Source organism: Calonectris borealis, chromosome 19 (assembly GCF_964195595.1).
Source record: "Calonectris borealis chromosome 19, bCalBor7.hap1.2, whole genome shotgun sequence".
NCBI lineage: Eukaryota > Metazoa > Chordata > Aves > Procellariiformes > Procellariidae > Calonectris > Calonectris borealis.
The window spans coordinates 9,795,142-9,812,831 of record NC_134330.1 but is presented as its reverse complement, the minus strand read 5'-3'; the positions used below and the strand labels follow the sequence as shown (position 1 = coordinate 9,812,831).

Below are 17,690 nucleotides of genomic sequence, written 5' to 3'. Positions count from 1 at the left end.
AACGAAAGATCTCCAATAGTCTCGAGAGACAGCCTTGGGCTTGACCTTCACAACAAAATGAAGCCAGGAATATTTAACAGGTCTGTGTCCTACCTGGTGAGTCAGAAAAGCAACGTGCACTCATAGAAGGACATCCACACGCCTTCCCTGCTAACGCTGGTATCACTGACATCATGTTTCGCTATGGTTTTCTCATCAAAATGACAAAATTGGATCCAGACCAGTATCCCAGGGCTGAAAAGACAATGATGCTAATCCTTCCAGACACTGTCTTCATCAGAGCTGCTAATATATCATTTAAACAATTTTCCAAATTAGCACCAGGCCGTATCTCAATCTGGCTGCTGCAAGTCAGACTCCCTCCAGCCTGCCTTTGCTCTTTTCCCCTTACGTCTTCCCTGCTCACCCCACAGCAGTTTCTTGCTCTCAGCAAGAACCCCTCAACAGCTGTCCTCAACCCAGGGCCTGTGGGCAATGCATCGCTTGCAATACACTCCAATACTGCTCAGGGAGAAAAGAAAAATAAAATTATAAGCGTCATTCAGACCAACAGGGATGCTCCCCACCATATCATGCACGGTTCAGGGGTCAGCAATGGCTGTAGATGCCTGCTCGAGCATATCCCCAGGCAGAAACCACGGAGATGATGCTGTGCTGTCTGCTTAAAATTCTAATTTACCCATCTAAATTTATTTTCTCAGCTGCTTTCCAAAGCATTTCCACACGACAGTGTTGCTGACCAGAGGGTGGAGGTGGGAACAGTAAGTGCCCGAGCACAGCACACCGACATGCCGGCTCTGCGGGGTTCCCGTGCCCCATGCTGGGTCCTGGCGGAGCCGGGAAACTCTCCTACTGCTCGCCTGTGGGAAGAGAAAGGAAGGGGACGGTGGGGAAGGGGCAGACACAGGACACTTTCTTTACTCTGAGGACCTTCAACTACTTTTATGTGCAGCACATAAGCTCACTCTACACTGTTATTGGGTGACACTAAGAAGAAACTGGAGCTCACCTTTATTGCACAAGTGCTGCTTGCTCCAGCTTGAGTTGCAGCTGCAGGCTGCATCCAGCACGTAAACTGAAGCAGCCAGTCTTTCCCTTGGGGAAAAAAGGTTTTTCCCCCTCCTCCTACACTCATCCACCCAGACAAGGAGCCTATTTCCACCCAAGCTGAGAGAGGTAGAAGCTGTGTTTTCCCACCACACGTAATTTAGCTCTTCCACGCACCGATGGCAGAAGATTATCGTACAAGACTGGATTTACGGAGGGTGCTTTTTGCAGCAGCCTGGGGGTGTGGGTCCAGCCATTACAGATCACGTGAAATAATGATAAGTAAGTACAAGGGGGTAAATGCGCATACTCATGGAAAATGCATGCCATCGCTTACTGGGGCTGTGTCCCAGCTGACAGCCAGGGACAGCGTTCAGCAAGCTAGTGGTAGGGTGGAGATCTGGCTTGCAGTCAGGTTTGTCTGTAAATACAACTTACTTCAGGCGGCATCCGACCATCAGCAGTTTCATCTGACCAGATACTCACTATGTCATCTGTGAATGCCAGAACTGGCTTTCAGGGTGAGGAGAGAAAGAGATAGCCAAGAATTACAGAACAGTCCTCCCTGTGTGAAGTTACAGGAATTTTTATAGTTTCTTTTAATCCAACCACTTATCTTTGTGCCTTCCGATCCCCACAGCACAAGTCAGCATTGCACGGGGACAAGTCTGACAGCACTGCTGATGCAAGACATTTGTGCACATTTATCTTTCAGGCACCAGTAAGAAAATAATGTCCTAGGGATGTGGTGTAAGAGGAAAGCCTAGAATTACAGCATCCTTTCCCGAGGCTGTCTCTGATACAAAGTCTGCCCATGTTAGCAATACAGTTTGCTCCACCACAGGCCACTTACGACTCCTATTTAAGGACAGATATTGCACACAGAAGACAAGGACTGGCCAATGCATCAGCCCAAATGAATGGTTAGGAGGGGGTGTGTGTGCACAAAAAGCCTCAAAGGGTTAATGTGGCAGCAGGGCAGGGCAGTTGCTTTGGGCTATTTATTTTCTCTTAGTTTCACCGCAGTGACAGGGAACAGTTCCTCCTGTGACAACAGCAGGCACGCTGTATTTCACACCGCACAAGGGCAACAATCTTATATGGTGAGGAAAGAGCTTGGACTAGGAGGCCTAGATGTTTTCCCGTCTCTTGAATCCTGCAAACAACTGGAAGACTGCACTGCCCGTCACAAACCTCCACAGGGACAGAGATCCATCATTCCCAAGCTCCCGTGCAAGGTCTTGGGCTCTGCCGTACTGCTACACTCTCCAGTCATGACACAGCAATTGCTGGTTCCTTACGGACCGAGCTGAAAGCAGGCAATGAAATACTAAAAAGACCTTCCCTGAAAATACTACCTTGGTAGAACTAGAAAATAGGATCCTTCTTTTTTTACTGCTTTTTTGCAAAAAGGGAAGAAGTCTTGTGATTTTTCACCTGTAAAGCCCACACAGGAGCACTGCTGCACCTCTAAGACTGCAGCAGGCTGGGAGAGCTCTGACAGTTAACCAGGAAAATAAAGAGCACGAATCCTTCCTTCGTAACACCTCACGTGCCTTCGCAGCAGCAAGGCTTCAGTCTCGGGCACTGAAATAGCTCAAAGCGAGCTGGCAGCAGCAGAGCAAGTAGTTGTCTTGCCCAAGGAGAAGGGCTCAGGCTGCAATTCTCCTCACTGGGAAGCTTCTAATGGAAATGATTTTTCACTCAGGTGGTTAAAGGCTTTCTGCAGCTTCAGGCTGGCAGAGCAGGGCTGGGGCGTGCAGGGGGGGATGCTAGAGAAAAGGATGCGATTAGTTTATTCATGAGGATTTTCTGTCATTTGCCAGTAGCCAGAGATTGCAACGCACCCCAGGTAAAAACACTTTGCAGCGTACAGAGGAGAAAAAGATTAAAACCACACGCTCAGGGTGGAGCCCAGAGTCTATTTCCCCCAGCCTGACCAGTCCTGCCTGTCCCTCAGCCCCAGTGCCGCTCCGTCGTAACCTCCCTGCTAGTGCTGCTTCTGCTACTCCAGCATCTGTTCTGGTTTTGGCCACCTACAAGTTCTAGCAAAATCACAGACCATCCAAAGGGTATTTGGGGTGACACCCCACAGCAATAGAGTCAATCAGGCACTGGGATAGAACCTGGCCCTTAAATAGTCCTTGTTTATTACTACATTTCAGTACTGAAGAGTACAATCCCAGTTAGCAGACAGAAGGATGGCTAAAGGGCAGAATACCTCTACGAAGAGGATTTTTTTTTTTTTAATTATTTTCTATTTAGACTGACATATAGAGAACAGCCACCTCCTTCCCACCCTTAAGAAAGCAACTACATCTAGGGTGGAATGAGTTCAGCTGCTGAGAAAGCCTCCCCCCCCCCCCCAAAGCATGTAAAATGCATTTTCTTAGGCAAAAAACACAGCAGAGGTTCCTCCCAAGCAGAAAATGCTCAACTGCTCCATTGCTCTATTTCCATCCCTTCTTTCCCTGGAGGAAGGCAACAAGCCAGCCACACATTAACAGCAGCACTCCAGTGATTACCATACTTTGGGAAGCTCCATTCTTACCAAAGCAAAGGTTAATTGTTCCACATTCATCTGCCAGACTTCCAGAGATGAGTTCTACAATGTTAGGGAGGGTTTTTCATCTCTTTAATGCAATTTTTGCATCTCTGGGAAAAAGTCCGAGTTAGTATTTGCCTTTGGCACTTTCTGTCTAATTCTAATGGAAAGCTTCTAATGGAAAGCTAAAAGCCGTTTTTCGCAACTGCTACAGAGTCAGAAAGGGTCTCAGAACAAAGTCATTGAAAAGCAAAAATGTCTTCAACCTATAATGGACTTTAATGAAGTTAAAGAAAACCACCAGCAGGAAACGACCAGAATGCAGAGCAGCCAGGCGTCAGTCTTACAGACCTGGAAGGGACCCCTGCAACCTTGTGCTCCATCCACGGAGCAATTACAGAACACACATGTCCTCCCTCACTTGAAAAGCCTTTGGTGGATCCCATCTGCCTAAAAGCCATGCTCAAATAAAAAGATAATCTTTCAGAAAAGCACAGACTAAGAGTAATAAAGACAACTAAAACTTTACCAATCCATAGAGCACAAGAGCAAAGATTTACTCCGGGAATTTGAGGCAACTCAGGTTAACCCAGAATTATTGTTTATGGATTCAAACACCAAATATGATTAGCTGACATCTCCATTACTAAAGAAAGCCATCTGCCAAGCCAAGCACATGTTACTGAACCACAACAGCAAATTATTTCTTCTTGTTGTCATTATCTGTTCTTTTCCTGGACCTCTACTACTGCATGCAAACAATTCCTGATGTTTCTGTAAGCAGCATTCCTGGTAAAGCCAGCGAGATGCTGAACTCATTCCAGATTCACTCTTTTGGAGCTATTTATTTCACTAACAAATCATAGGGCAAATTTTATCTCATAACATCTGGGGTGGATAAATTAGCAGGCAGGGAGGGAGGGCTCATTAAAAACAAACAAACAAAAAACCAACCAAAACCACCCCCAAAACTCCAAAAAACAACGCAGCAGAAGCCACGGGGAGAGATGCTAACAGTTTGCATTGCATGGGTATGCTGAAGTCTCAATCTGTGTGGGCCCCACTGAGGTAGGAACAGTATTAAGTGGACAGACCCTGCCTCGGAGAGCTTACAAGTCAGGAGAAGAGAGGGGTTAAACAATTAAGTCTGGAGAATGCTATTCCATTGCCTGGCTGGTTCAGAAAGAACAGAGCCAAGTTTATATTTTATATTTTGCAGTTTACTTTGTATGACTGCTGCTCCTAAAATGGGAAGTTCTCACCTGAGCACTCTCCCCACTCCCTGCAACAGGTAAAGGAGAAAATGGGAGCAAACAAATAAACCGATCAAAGCAGGAGAGATTCCCCAGGCTCATTTTGCCCCACGTGTGGCTGCTTTAACGCACCAACACGAAGCATCAGTGCATGTGTAACAGGGAACGTCTCTGCCACCTTTCCCTGCCCGCCCCTGCCCTGGGACCAGCGGGGACAGCAGCAGCTTTGCTGACAGCAGGGCTGGGGAGGGAAGAGAGGCAGACTCTGGTGAAGTCAGGAAGAAGACAGACAAGCGACAAAACCTCGAGCAGCTGTCAGCTCCTGCTGCGATACAGAATGCAACGCACATTTGGGGAAAGTTTGGGAGTATAAAACTTTCTCACCTCTACAAGCCCACGTGTTCACACTAGATTTACTAAGTGTCATATCCAGTGGGCACAAGCGGAACCCATCTTCACTTCTCCTCCTCCAAAAATGAACCAACTTTAACTTGTTTATATTTAATTTAAATAAAATGAAAACTATTGGACAACCCAACAATGTTTTGGTGTGCAAGTGCATTGCTAGCTTTGAAAGTGCATTTGTAATGCCAGAGATGCCTGACATTTGGACGCAACAGATCCTGCAACCCTCAGAGCAGGTTGTGCCACCTGAAGTTTTGACTCGGAAGACATGTGTGGTCCGTCACAGCCGCTCGTGCTGCCCAGCCGCCTAGGGCTGCTCAGCTGCCCAGGGTCCCCATGGGGCTGCAGAGAGCAAAGGAATCAACTCCATCAGCTCGAGCCGCAGCCTGCCCGGGGCTGCTGCTATCGCCAGCAGAAAAACCTGCTCTCCGAGACCACAAAGGACGTTTGAGCCTGCCTTGACACCCCCCCGCACACGCTCCTGATTCACATCGGCTGCGGAGCCAAGTTCTACCAAACCCCCGTTATTAACCAGATGGCAAGTCTGTCTACACTTCCCTACTACCGCTGTTGGTATTGGAACCAGGTGCCCAAAAAGGAAAAGCTACATAGCTAACTTTAAATGGGAGCCAGATCGCCCAGGATGCGCAAAGACTGACCCTCTGCAACCTGTCATCGCTGTCGGTCAGAGCCACCTTTATCTTTTAGATCCAGGGATATTACTGGGGTTACAGTCGCAACAGAGCTGTGCTCAAATGGTTGGCTCTTCCAATATTTGATATCACAGCATGTATTATACAGACTAAACAAAACTAAAATCTTTTTTACAGAATTACAGAACCAAACTCGGTCTTTCCATGCTTTGATATCTTTCTTTTCCTTCTCCACCTCTACTGAAAGCACTATTCCTTTGCTTGGACACAAAGGGTGACAAGCTTGATGGCAAACTTCCAGCAAGCCATTCTTAGCACAAGTGGGGCATTTTGGCTTAAAGTCATCAGGTACTCTGTTCTAGATAATGAAAACAACAACAGAAACCAGTTGTGGAGAACCCATCCATCAGTACAGTGATCTCTCCCAAAGTCCTGCCCTTTTATAAAAATAATTGCAAGTTCCTTTCTGTACTGGAAAGGAGTTAGTGTCATATCCAACACATAAAAACTGAAGCACCAAAAGGGGAGTGACCAGCTAGGAGAGATTCTTGCAAATACTCGCAAGAGTACGTACAACCACATGCAACAAGACACTCTGCTGCAAATTCCTCAGAAGCCCCAACACCCACCATTATGGAGCATATCACTGGATTAGAAAATAATAATAAATTATTTTTCTTCTATTTCGCTCTCATGTTTCAGGAGTTCTCCCTCTGACCTCATTGTACTGCTCAGGATTTGTCAAAACAAGAAACGCTCTGGAATATGTTGTCTTGCATCAATGTGAAAGAGACATGTCCAGAAGACACAGCACCCCAAATAACAGTGAATGCAGAAGTTTGATGCCTGCTTGGTCCAGGCATCCCCCTTCCAAGACCACGCTCTGTCCCACACCTCACCACCAGCTCTGTCCTCCTTTTGTCTTGTCCTGAACCTGACCAGGAGCACTTAGGGAGGGGACAAATTCTTGTCCTTTGCCTTTCTAAGGGGACCCCGCGATCAACTCACCAGCACACGATCTCCAAGCCGTAAGTCCTTCTCCCCTTTTTTCACAGACCCACTGTCCGAGAGGTTAGATCCAGACTCGTTGCCCGTCTTCATGGCGCTGTTCAGGACGCTCTCCCGCAGGGGGATGACGCGAGTGGAGAGAGGTGGCGTGGCCGTCCCCGAGTGCAGCGACAAGTTCTGAGCCGTCAGGGAGTCCACGGAGGGGGCGTCGCTCCCCGAGCCCTCGGCCACCGGCTGCCGCGTCAGCTTGGACGGTCGCGTAAAAATCCCCTGCAGCGGCTGGCATTCAAAGTAACGTACTCCACCGACAGAGCCGTCATTCTTACCCACCGGGTCATCCAGAACGACCCCTGCCCACTGGCCTGGAGCAAATTGCGTCTCCCCAAGATACTGGATCACACCTGGCTTCACTCCATTTACCCAGACACGTTCGCCCACCACAAAGTCTCCCAGGAAATCATCGCCCACCTCGGCAACCTTTGAACCCGACTTCTCGGCGCTGGCGGTGGAGGTGGTACCCTGCTTGTGTAAAGGTGAGCCTGCGAATCAAGGGAAAAGAGGTTTTGGTATGAGGAGAAATCCTAAAAGGCAGCCAAAACACCAGGGAAAGGGCATTTACAAAAAGGAAACATCTGGGACCACGACTTAGGTTGCAGGTTTACACCAGGCGAAGGTTAAAACCGAGCGACCCCGTTACTTACACATCTTCCTCGGCAGGAAAGCAATCTGCACAGAAATCTTCGCCGGCTGCCCAGTTTCTGCAGGTCTCGCACACAACATAAAGAACCAACCCTATATCTTCATCCCCCTTTATAATGCCCACTTACCCCCAGTCCCGCCACAGCACCAAAGGGTGTTTTGCATGGCAGCACCAGTGTGAATAAGCTCAAAAGGACAGGAGCGGTGGTAAGTGCTTAAGGATCAAAAGGAGACCAATGAACTGCTGCTTTGAAGAAAGATGCCAAAGTAATCCTTTCATCCAAAAATGTTAAAAAAAGAAGAAAAAAAAAAATCAGTGAGGCACTGATGTTTTAGTACCTGGCGCTATGAGAACTCCACGTGTCTGTACACAGGCAAACAGTTAGTCCAAGCCTTGAGAGTCCTACCAAGGGCACTAATAGCTCCTGTGGGACCACGCAGCTGCCTTTGCAAATTACTCAGTTTTCCCAGCTGCTGCTATGCCCTTTGCTGGAGCAGAACCCAGCAGTGAGCAGACACCTGGGGTACGTTCAATATAAACTGCATATCTATAAACAGGAAGCATCTACAAACCCCTGCGTGCACAGCCTTCCCAGGGCTGACACGCCGTGCACCGAACTCAATAAAACCTGCAATAAAGAACGCTCTTATTCTGGCATGAGCCCGTCAAGCCGAAGCCAGACCTCCAGCAACGCTTCTCTGCGCTGGGAGAAGGAAAACTGCAGGTGACGCTGGAAATTCACTGTCCCGCTCGCTCTCTCCAGCATACCCAGGACTGGCCAAACGTGGCTGGCGTCTGAAGGGGAACAAAGACAACCCGAGCAAACGAGTTAGCAGTGACCCTGCTCTTGCTGACCCCAGCGTCAAACTCTCCTATCGCAAACTTTGGGCTTTCAGCCTAGGCCCTAGGGGAATGAAAGAAAAGGACATATGGACTTCATTAAAACACTCTGAAGGCTAAAGGGGGAGGTTAAGTTAAGCCCTAAAAGAAACCACACAATAGAACGAGGAAATAAGCTCACAAAATAAGATCCAGCAAGTCACATACTGTGGACCTTCAGTCATCCTCAGACCTTCAGTCATCCTCAGCTCTTGGTAGCACTGAGGTCCCAAGTGTGCTTCTCCCCCACAGCTGGTGTAGGGGGTGCGTGCATGACTCGGTCCCACACATCCTGCGCTCAAGGAAAGCTACCTGGACTCTTCAGCCAAACTTTAAGCTGAAATTTCTGGGTGCCACCAAGCAGAAAAGCCTAAAACACACCCAGGAAGAAGTGGTTTTTTGCTACCCGACAAGGCTGACAGAGAAAGTCTAAGCAGCTGCAAAGACAAGTCAAACTTGAGTCCTCATCCGAAATGAACTATGGAACTTGTTCAGCCTCAGCCATCACTATTGCTCAGCCTGCACCACTGCTACAGCTCTTTCAGAAGTAATGGGCCTGACAGATCAGGCTCAGCTCCTAAAAAGCCTGAAGAATATAAAAGCTCTCAAACCAAGATATTTCAAAGCTTTGCTAAAGGTCTAATGTCAGGGGAAAGAAAAGAGCATCAGTGATTCAGTGCTAGTATAAAGAACCTACAGTTTCTGCTAAACCAGCTGCATTAAGAGGGATTAATATTGACACTTTGGTCCTCATTAGACTCCAGAGTCAACACTCTTGACAACTCTCTATGGCACAATTGCTCCAGTTTGTTTGTGGCTCCTGGAAGACAGCAGTACCTCTGCCTGGTCTGAACCTGACCTGAACTAGGACAGAGCAGCAGTTAAGGCACGATCATACAAACTCCTCTTATGAACAGAATCGCCTCCAACCTGCTCACTAGGCTTGGTGGGCTGGAGCTGGAACAACTCTTGAGAAAGTTAGCTCAATGGGCATGCACAGCCCAGCACACGGGGCATGTTCAAGAGGCCCACGCTGTGATGGGCACAGAAGGGGCAGTAACACAAGTGTTCCCAACTGAAAAGGGTAGCAGCAACCGAGCCCGCAGTGCTCCCGGCAAAGCTCAGCCAGCTCCCTGGGAGGAAGGGATGTGCTGTAGGCCCTGAGCTGCCTTCTCTTGGCATTTGGGCCCTGCTCAGAAAGCTTCCTCAACCTCACATGTGCTTCATTAACTAATTATTTTTTCTTTTTTTTTTTTTAGCAAATGCCTGACCTTCAAGCTTGTGTTACTCTCAATCTTGTAAAAGATAGTACCTCAAAAGGAGCTCCATTAGGGGTATGGCATTACATCCAAGAACCAGTTTCACTTTAAGAACTGAAAAATGAAAGGATGCTTAGAGCTTTTGATCTTTACAAAAGACTTCAAATAAAAAGGGGGGGGAAGGAAACAGGGCTCCATCCACGTGAACCATAAAGACAACCATAGGCAGAAAATAAGGCCACCATTTTCATTTCAATGCTTAATAGCAGGAGACAGTAAAGCAGTTAGATTAGGAACCAACAAGTTACATTTTAAAAAGAGTCTTTCAGTTTAATAACCAGAGATGGCTACAGGGGTTTATCACCAACAACATCTGTGATATGTATATCTCTCCTTTCATGGGTATGAGAAAAAATGAATTAGAAACACAACTTACATCCTGGTTTCATGCTTGGCAGAGCGCCGTAACACACAGATCTCGTGCCGCTGACATGTTTGCGACAGACGTATGCAACGTGCCAAGCAGAATAGCCGAATTCAACTCTACTGTACAGGGAACTATAAGCACAGAGATTTGGGGAGACTCTGCATCTGTATTCACAAAAGATCAAAGCTGTTTTTCTAGTCGTACTGGAGCCTGAGTTTCAGCACGCTAGCAGTCTTTATTAGGGCTGTTAGTTAACCATCGAGATACAGGTTACGTTAGCTCTCACAAACACCTCTGCAACATGGCTGGGATAAGCAAACCCTTCAGCAGTGAAGCTCAAGCAAAGGCAGGAAGGCTGCCCAAGGCTGAACAAACAATGCAGCAGGATTTAAAACCATGTCTAGACTCACTGTATTTCACTACAAGAGCAAACACCTTCAAAAACTGACTTGGACTGAAAAAAAAAGAACAGTTCACTGGACTCTTGGTGTAACACTGTGTTCCCCATAAAGCCAAAATTTTAGTGGGACTTTATACACTCCGTTCATTTTAGGTGCCTGTCTGACAGGCAGGGCTGCCAAACTACAGTAATTATACCATGTCAGGGAAACAGTCTAATTACAGGCTCCCGAGCAGAGCAGCGCAGTCAGAAGCATTATTATTCTTTAGCATGAGGAGAATGATTCAAAAAGATAAGATTTAAGTGAGGAACTGCCAGAAGGTTCACCTTCTTCATTACGTTCATGCTGTAGAAACTTGGTATTTTACATGACCTTCATTACCCACATATAAAATAATAACTAAGCCACCAATTTTCCTGCAGTGCAGCTAACAGGCTTTTGTGTGCTAGGTTTTCAGAGAAGCCAAGAGTCACTATGATCAAGCTAAACCCATTCTTCTTGGCTTCAGGTCTGATGGACCCATTAACTAGATGGCCAGACAACATCCAGAGTAGTCTGAGTAGACTAAGCTCTGATCCTCCCAGGTAGGTATCTAGTCACCAGCCCTTCAGAAGGCAAAAGGTAGTGATGAGCAACTTGTCTTCAATCCCATGAGGATCTTAGGATAGCAAAAAAACCAGACATCAGCTGACGGCACTGCTCTCCAAGACCTGACATCTGGAGTTACCTGCTCTCCAAGCAGCTCTTACAGCTTAGGGGAAAGCCACCCAAGTGCCCAGAATCCCTGAGCTTTCTCCAGCCTACAGGCACCTAAAAGCTGGTCTATGCCTGTCCCGTTTGGATTTGTTGTTTCTGGAGAAGAAAAATCTTCTTGTTCTAGTCAGACTCCCCAGTTAAACACCCACAAGTTCCAAGAAACTCGCTAACAGGAAAGCGAGGGTACAGATCTCGGGTACGAAGTTGAGAACAGAGTTACACAAGAGAAACAAACCCAACAAAATATAGACTGAGTATTTCCCACTCCAACCCTGCCGTTATCTGATGACGCTGATCAAGAAGCCACAGGAACCCTTTGAATGTCACTGTTAGGCATCTAACTCAGCAGCTCACCTGGAAGCCAGCGATGGGGAAAGCCCTTTCCTTCTCGGCCCAGGAGGATCTCCCTCTGCTGCTCAGTCCAACACAAACCTCGCTTACTAGACCGGACTGCGACAGCAGCTCCTCCCTCCCTCTCGCTGGGACCAGGCTCCAAGACACAAGCGGTAAGCAGGATCTCTTCCACTTGGGCTTTCCAACTTTACAACCCTATTGTGTTCATTAGCCGGCTCATTCTTTTCGGTTTAAATGGTCTTCCTGTAGGTCACAGCTTTCAGGGCTGAACAACAACTTATAAATCAAAGTCATACACAGCATCCGCTAAATGCGCATCTTATCCAACTCTAAATCTCTATTTTCCCTTTAGCTTTCGTAAAGCCCACGCATGACGCATTAATAATAACCACGGAAGACCCAGCACTTAGGGCCTTTTTTGCAAACTCGTCCCATCCGTTTTAGGGGTCCACAGTGACAGGGTATCCCACACTGACAGGGCACCAATACTTCAGGAGCCAAACAAATTCCTATCAGCCAAGAGCCGGAGAGGTTAAAGGTTTTAACTGAAGCTATGGCCTGTTCACATGGCTCTCGTTACCGTGTCAATGAAAGCCATGTGTCCGAAATCCCTGGCAGTGCAAGTACTTCTGCAAACAGGGGACAGACTCTTCCAGCTCTTGGAAACGCCTGCTGTAGGAAGGGGTGAAGAGACAGCTTCGTACAGTACAGGAGCAAGAAACCCTCCTTCAAGTAAGCTCTGAACATTGAAGCAGGAGGAACAGAGCTCTTGCTCTGCAGCATCAGCAGCAATAACCTTTGCAGGATCCCCGATGAGATGCTCAGCCTCGTGCTACGTTTACGTGCCATCCACATCCAGCGAAACCATGCATCCCCTCACTCCCTCCACATCTTACGACCTCCCACAGCACTTCAGTTGCTCATTTCTTATCACCAGGCAATTGAAACAAAGGGGAAAGGAAACTTGTTTCTAAAGGCGAGGAGGGAGAGGAAGAAAAAAATAGTTTAGCATGAGAAGCGGTGCATAGTGAGTGTTGCCCATGTACTTCCTACTCCCTGCAGAACCCTTTTGTAATCTTACTGCTCCCGAGACACATGCCAGGCACCCTAACTGCCAAAGGAATCAGAAATGCAACAGCCTGTTGGGTTGCCATGGGAATCAGGAGACAGGCAGTTAATTGATAAAATGGAAGCACATTAGATTTAAAAGAAAGGGGGGAAAAAAAAGCAAAAAGAATAAAAAGTATATACAAGAGTAACATCTCATGCCAGGAAGGGAGGGAGAAATGAGAAAGCACATGATAGTTACAAAAGAGCTTTACAGTGCCCCTAGGAGAGGTCTTTTTCCTTCTCCATTTTAATTTTCAGAGGTTTTTACCCTCAAATCCCACCACATCACAAGACAGCCTGACATGCAGCACAGAACTGCCTCTCCATTCCCAGGCTGCGTTCCCTCTCCATGGCAATCAATAAGCTTCTCATCCACTAGCCAGCAAGAAAAGCTGTACCAGCCTGGCAGAAGCGTCACTGTCACAAGACCTGAAGACACTATATCCTCATCTCAATGGCCCATGCTATAGATGTCACTAACCTGTGACAGGACAGCATGCCTTGCAGCTCATGAGCATCTCTCAACGTGCAGCCCTGCGACCAAACTAATTAGTCAAAAAACTCTGGTACCAGCTCTGCTCCCTCCCAGCCTGGGCAGGGCTTCAGGACAGTCCCATGACCAGGGGACCGTAATGCCCATTTGAAGCCAAGACAGATTTTGTCAGCTGGAAAACCCCAGTGCTGGCCACAGGGGTGCCAGCTAAAAGGAATAATGTAGGTTCTTACGGCCACAAGGATTAGGTAAGAGCCTAAGAGGCATTACAGCAGCCTGGCTCGCTGCTTGGTTCAGGGCTCAGGGGATGACTGGGGATGTGCTCTCAGCTGGGACGTCAGACACTGCCCCTGTTGAAGCTGCAGCCTGTGCTCAGGGCACCAAACATTTGTGGTGGATGATACCTTCCCAATCAACAGACCACCCCTCTCCACTACGAGCCAGAGGTGTAGCATAGCAGCGTGTTGTCTTTACAACCAAGTACCTATCCGCTCCTGGCCCTGTGGTTTTTACCCACGGCAATTACTGTAAGCCTGTCTGGGTCTGCAGTACCATTTCAGGCGCTTCGGGACATGGTTTAGTGGGCATGGTGGTGTTGGGTTGACAGTTGGACTTGATGATCTTAGAGGTCTTTTCCAACCTTAATGATTCTATGATTCACCTCCAACCATAACACCACAGAAATTCACTAACCGATGGAGAGCAGAGCTGCTTAGAGCTTCCCCTACAGAGAAGGGAACGAAGAAGGACAGTCCAGAGCATGTGTTGTCGAAGACTCAAGCCTCCGTCCCCACTGACTACAGCAGCTGGTCTACCAGGCAAGAGACAAGGAGGTACAACCTGCGGCACCTCGAGCAGTGCCACCGGCGCAGGCAGGGAGACAGGGCTTCCTTGGCAGCGTCAGCAGCAGCCACGCAGGCTGACGGGGTCTCCCGCAGGAGAAGGGCTGGTTGCCTGCTGCCTTCACAGCGCTCGGTGATGGTGAGGCCTCACCACATGTAATTTCTAGGTTCCCATGCAGGGATTGGAGCTTCTCAAAGCAGCTTGGATTACACGAACATGATGTTGTTGGCAATCAAGTGAAAGCCAGCCCACTTTGCCGTACCCAAATTCAAATTATCGAGCACAGCAACGAAGCAGCTGTTTTCTGCAAGATTTATCACAGCCTTTTCAAGCTGCAGGATAAGGCAGAAACAGAGAGGGAAGAGGTGATTGCGAGAGAAAGCAATGCTTTGCAGGCGATAGCCGAGTGCCTGGCAGCACATTGTGAGAGGAAGCAGCCCAAGAGATTTATGGCTGACTTGGAAACAACGACTGAAAGCTCTGCAAGTTCAAAGCTGAAAAGTTGGGGCTGTAATCTGGCACAGAGACGAGCTCTGCATCTGGCACCCTGGAAATCTATTGCCCCTGCTGTTCCCTGGAACAACCCCCATATTAAGATCCGATACAACTTCAGCATCGCTGCCTCTAGCTCCTTTGAAGAGAGAAGACACACCTAGAAAGACACCTGTGATGAGAAGGAAGGAAAAGAGGGCAATAAGAAAGTGAACGAGAATTATGAATGAGCAAGCAAAATCGAATGAGAACCACTGCAAAGTTGCTTTGCACTGAATGCAAGGAGATGCCCATTGAGGCAGATATTTGTGTTCAGAGGGGCAGCTGGGAAGGGCACTGAACCTCAAACAGACGTACTGAACAAAGGCTTTCTTATAAAGGTCTCATTCAAGAGGCTGACTGGTACGAAATCTGCTCTGCCACAGGCGAGACGTGCATTCTTGGTGCCCGCTGGAGATGGGAGGGATGGAGGACCCTGGGGTTTACCAGCTATGCTAGATCAGATCCAGTATCATTCTTAAAAGAAAGAAACAGCAAAGATATATATTTATGTGTGAGGATTTTAAGTTTTTCAAATAAACAATGGTATTCAACAAAATATGCAAAGCAGATAGGTTTTGGCAGCACAGGGCACTAGGGAGGCAAGTGAATAGTAGAAAATGCGCAAGGTTTCTTTCACTGAGGGATAATTAACTTGCAGCATATGGATGGATCTATTCATCTCAAGATTACAGTCTTAATTCTTACATAGTTATTGTTTTTAAAACCATAAGTATATTCTTTCAACATTCATGTTTCAATACGCTATTCAATACTTTCTAGTCTGAAAACAGGGCCCATCTATCACACCTCTGGAGCAGCACCTTGTTTTCCCAGAAAATAATGAAAACAAAAATCCCACAATTTTAAGGGTGTTTCAGGTTTGACAAAAAGAAGGGAGCACCCGTGCCTTCCTCCCCAGCTTGTGCCACCCCCCGTCTCTCGAAATAAGTCACAGACACATTTGAAAAACTAGGACTATGCTAAAGTAACCCCTGGTGTATTACGGAATAATCCAGGCTTCATTCTTCCAAAAATAAATAATAAAATCACTTCAACTAGAGAATATTCCACTTGGAAGCATTATTCACTTTATTCACCGCAGCTTATTCTAACTAGAGGATATAGTTTTCCATTTAAACAAGCCCTTAGCTGTAAAGATTCAATAAGTCCTGTGCCCCCAGCCCCATATCCAAACTGGGTTACCTTGCCCAGACCACTGCAACTACTAAAAGACTTCAGGACAGAAAGGAGCGTTAGAAAGCAGCCCGGGGTAACCCACGAGACAGCCCCGAGCGCGAGAACGCCAGCTGGGGGAGATAGACTTAGAGGGACGGCTCCTACCCCGCACGGTGAGCTCCCCTCCAGCAGCCCAAGCGATGCGCCGCGTAACACAACCTCCCCTCGCATCACCCGTACGCACTCACACGCGTCTCCGGCTCTCCGGTTGCATAGCTGTAGTCACACCATATGTTCGGCTTCTTTATAAATTTAGCACAAAGCTAACTTCTCAGAGTCTTTTCTTTTCAAAGAAGCACGGAAAAGCTTGGGAACGAGCTCAGTCTAAACCCGCCATGTCTGCAAACCCCGGCACATACATACGTGCACAGTTGTCCGCGGTTTCTTAGGCTGTGGGAATTTGTAAGGCACAAGCGTGGTTTCGGGGCTGCTATTACGGAAGTGAAGACAGCTGCTCTCAGTGAGCTGATCCGATGACAAAAAGAAAGAAAAGGAGGCAGACACAGGTCTTTAATGAGACATTTATAAACGATTTCCCAGGCAGAGCACTGGCAGTAGCACAGAGAGAGGAGCAGTCTCAGGACACCTTCTGAACTGGCGAAATTTATCTTGAGTACCAAACATTGTAAAGAGCAGCCAAGCAAAGCATAGTGCTTTCTCTCCACCAGAAAAGCAATCAAGCAGCAGGGTTTTGAAATTTCACAGCCTTTTTAAGTGTAGGATTTTTGCTCAGGCATCATTCCCACAAAAAACCCACCCGGATGGACTCTGGTGCCATTCCTGACCAGCTACGGCACTAACTAAAAGAGATGAGCAGCCAAGCAGTACATTGCTCAAGCAGGTGCTCACAGAAAGGCCATTGACTTATTCACTCAGAAATGATGGAATTAGCTCACTACCAATAAAATGTAGAAGAGAAGGTACCAAAAAATAGTCTGGCTTGGTCCATCAAGAGAGTAATTATCACTTTATGACCAGACCAGAGCCAGACCAGGGGATCAGCAGCTCCAAGAACAACAGCCCGTACGGGGAATGTGATACAGGAGAAGTTGCTGTGTGTGCACAACTCGGGATATTTACTCACGGGACATAACCTGAGCAGCCATGCACAAGCAGAGTGGCCGCACCTCTAACAACCCAGGGGAAAGGAAGGTTAAACGACCAGGAGAGAGCCTAGTTCAAACTCCAGCTATATAACAAGCATTATAACCCTCTCTTGCATCCTCACAGCGCTCAGATGATCTGGTTACCCCATTCAAGTCAGATTAGCTCTTCAGTAGCGCAGCATTTTGCCCAGCGTGACAGCCGATGAGCCATGCCACTCACGCCTGTGCTCCTGTGCACTATCAGATCAGGACCGGCAGCATTTCGGAGGACCACGTGCCCCCAGCTCAAGCTTAAAGCATCCTTTCATTCCAGCCAGGGGTGCATGTGCACAGCTGGGAGTTGCAAGCTCAGGCAGCGAGTGCTCTGCTGGTACCTGGGAGGTCTTCCCCATGTGAAGGGCTAGACATGTGGCAACAGACTGCATCGGTAAGATCTTCCTTACTCTTTCTCTCTTGACTGATAACTTCTTATTTCTACCTGCTGAACCTCAGAAACAATTCCTAGATACAAGCACGAGCTTTTCTCTGAGCTTCCGATATTACTTTGCTCTGCTTCCCTCTGGCAGGAGTCGGGCTAATCCTCACAGTGATTGCTCTGTGCGAGAGCTCACAGCCTGCAGCCATGCCAGGTACTCTCTCATGACCTGTCTGCAGCCGGTCTTGAGGGAAAAGTACAAAAAT

The 17,690-nt window shown here is 47.7% G+C and overlaps 1 protein-coding gene across 2 annotated transcripts in view; it reads right to left on the bottom strand.

Moving 5' to 3' along the window:
• CLIP2 (CAP-Gly domain containing linker protein 2) overlaps positions 1 to 17,690 on the bottom strand; it is an 80,784-nt gene that overhangs the window by 34,905 nt on the left and 28,189 nt on the right. For both annotated transcript variants that reach the window (XM_075168996.1, XM_075168997.1), the window contains exon 3: positions 6,912 to 7,450. In XM_075168996.1, the coding sequence (XP_075025097.1) occupies positions 6,912 to 7,450 (539 nt within the window). The remainder of the gene's footprint in view (positions 1 to 6,911; positions 7,451 to 17,690) is intronic.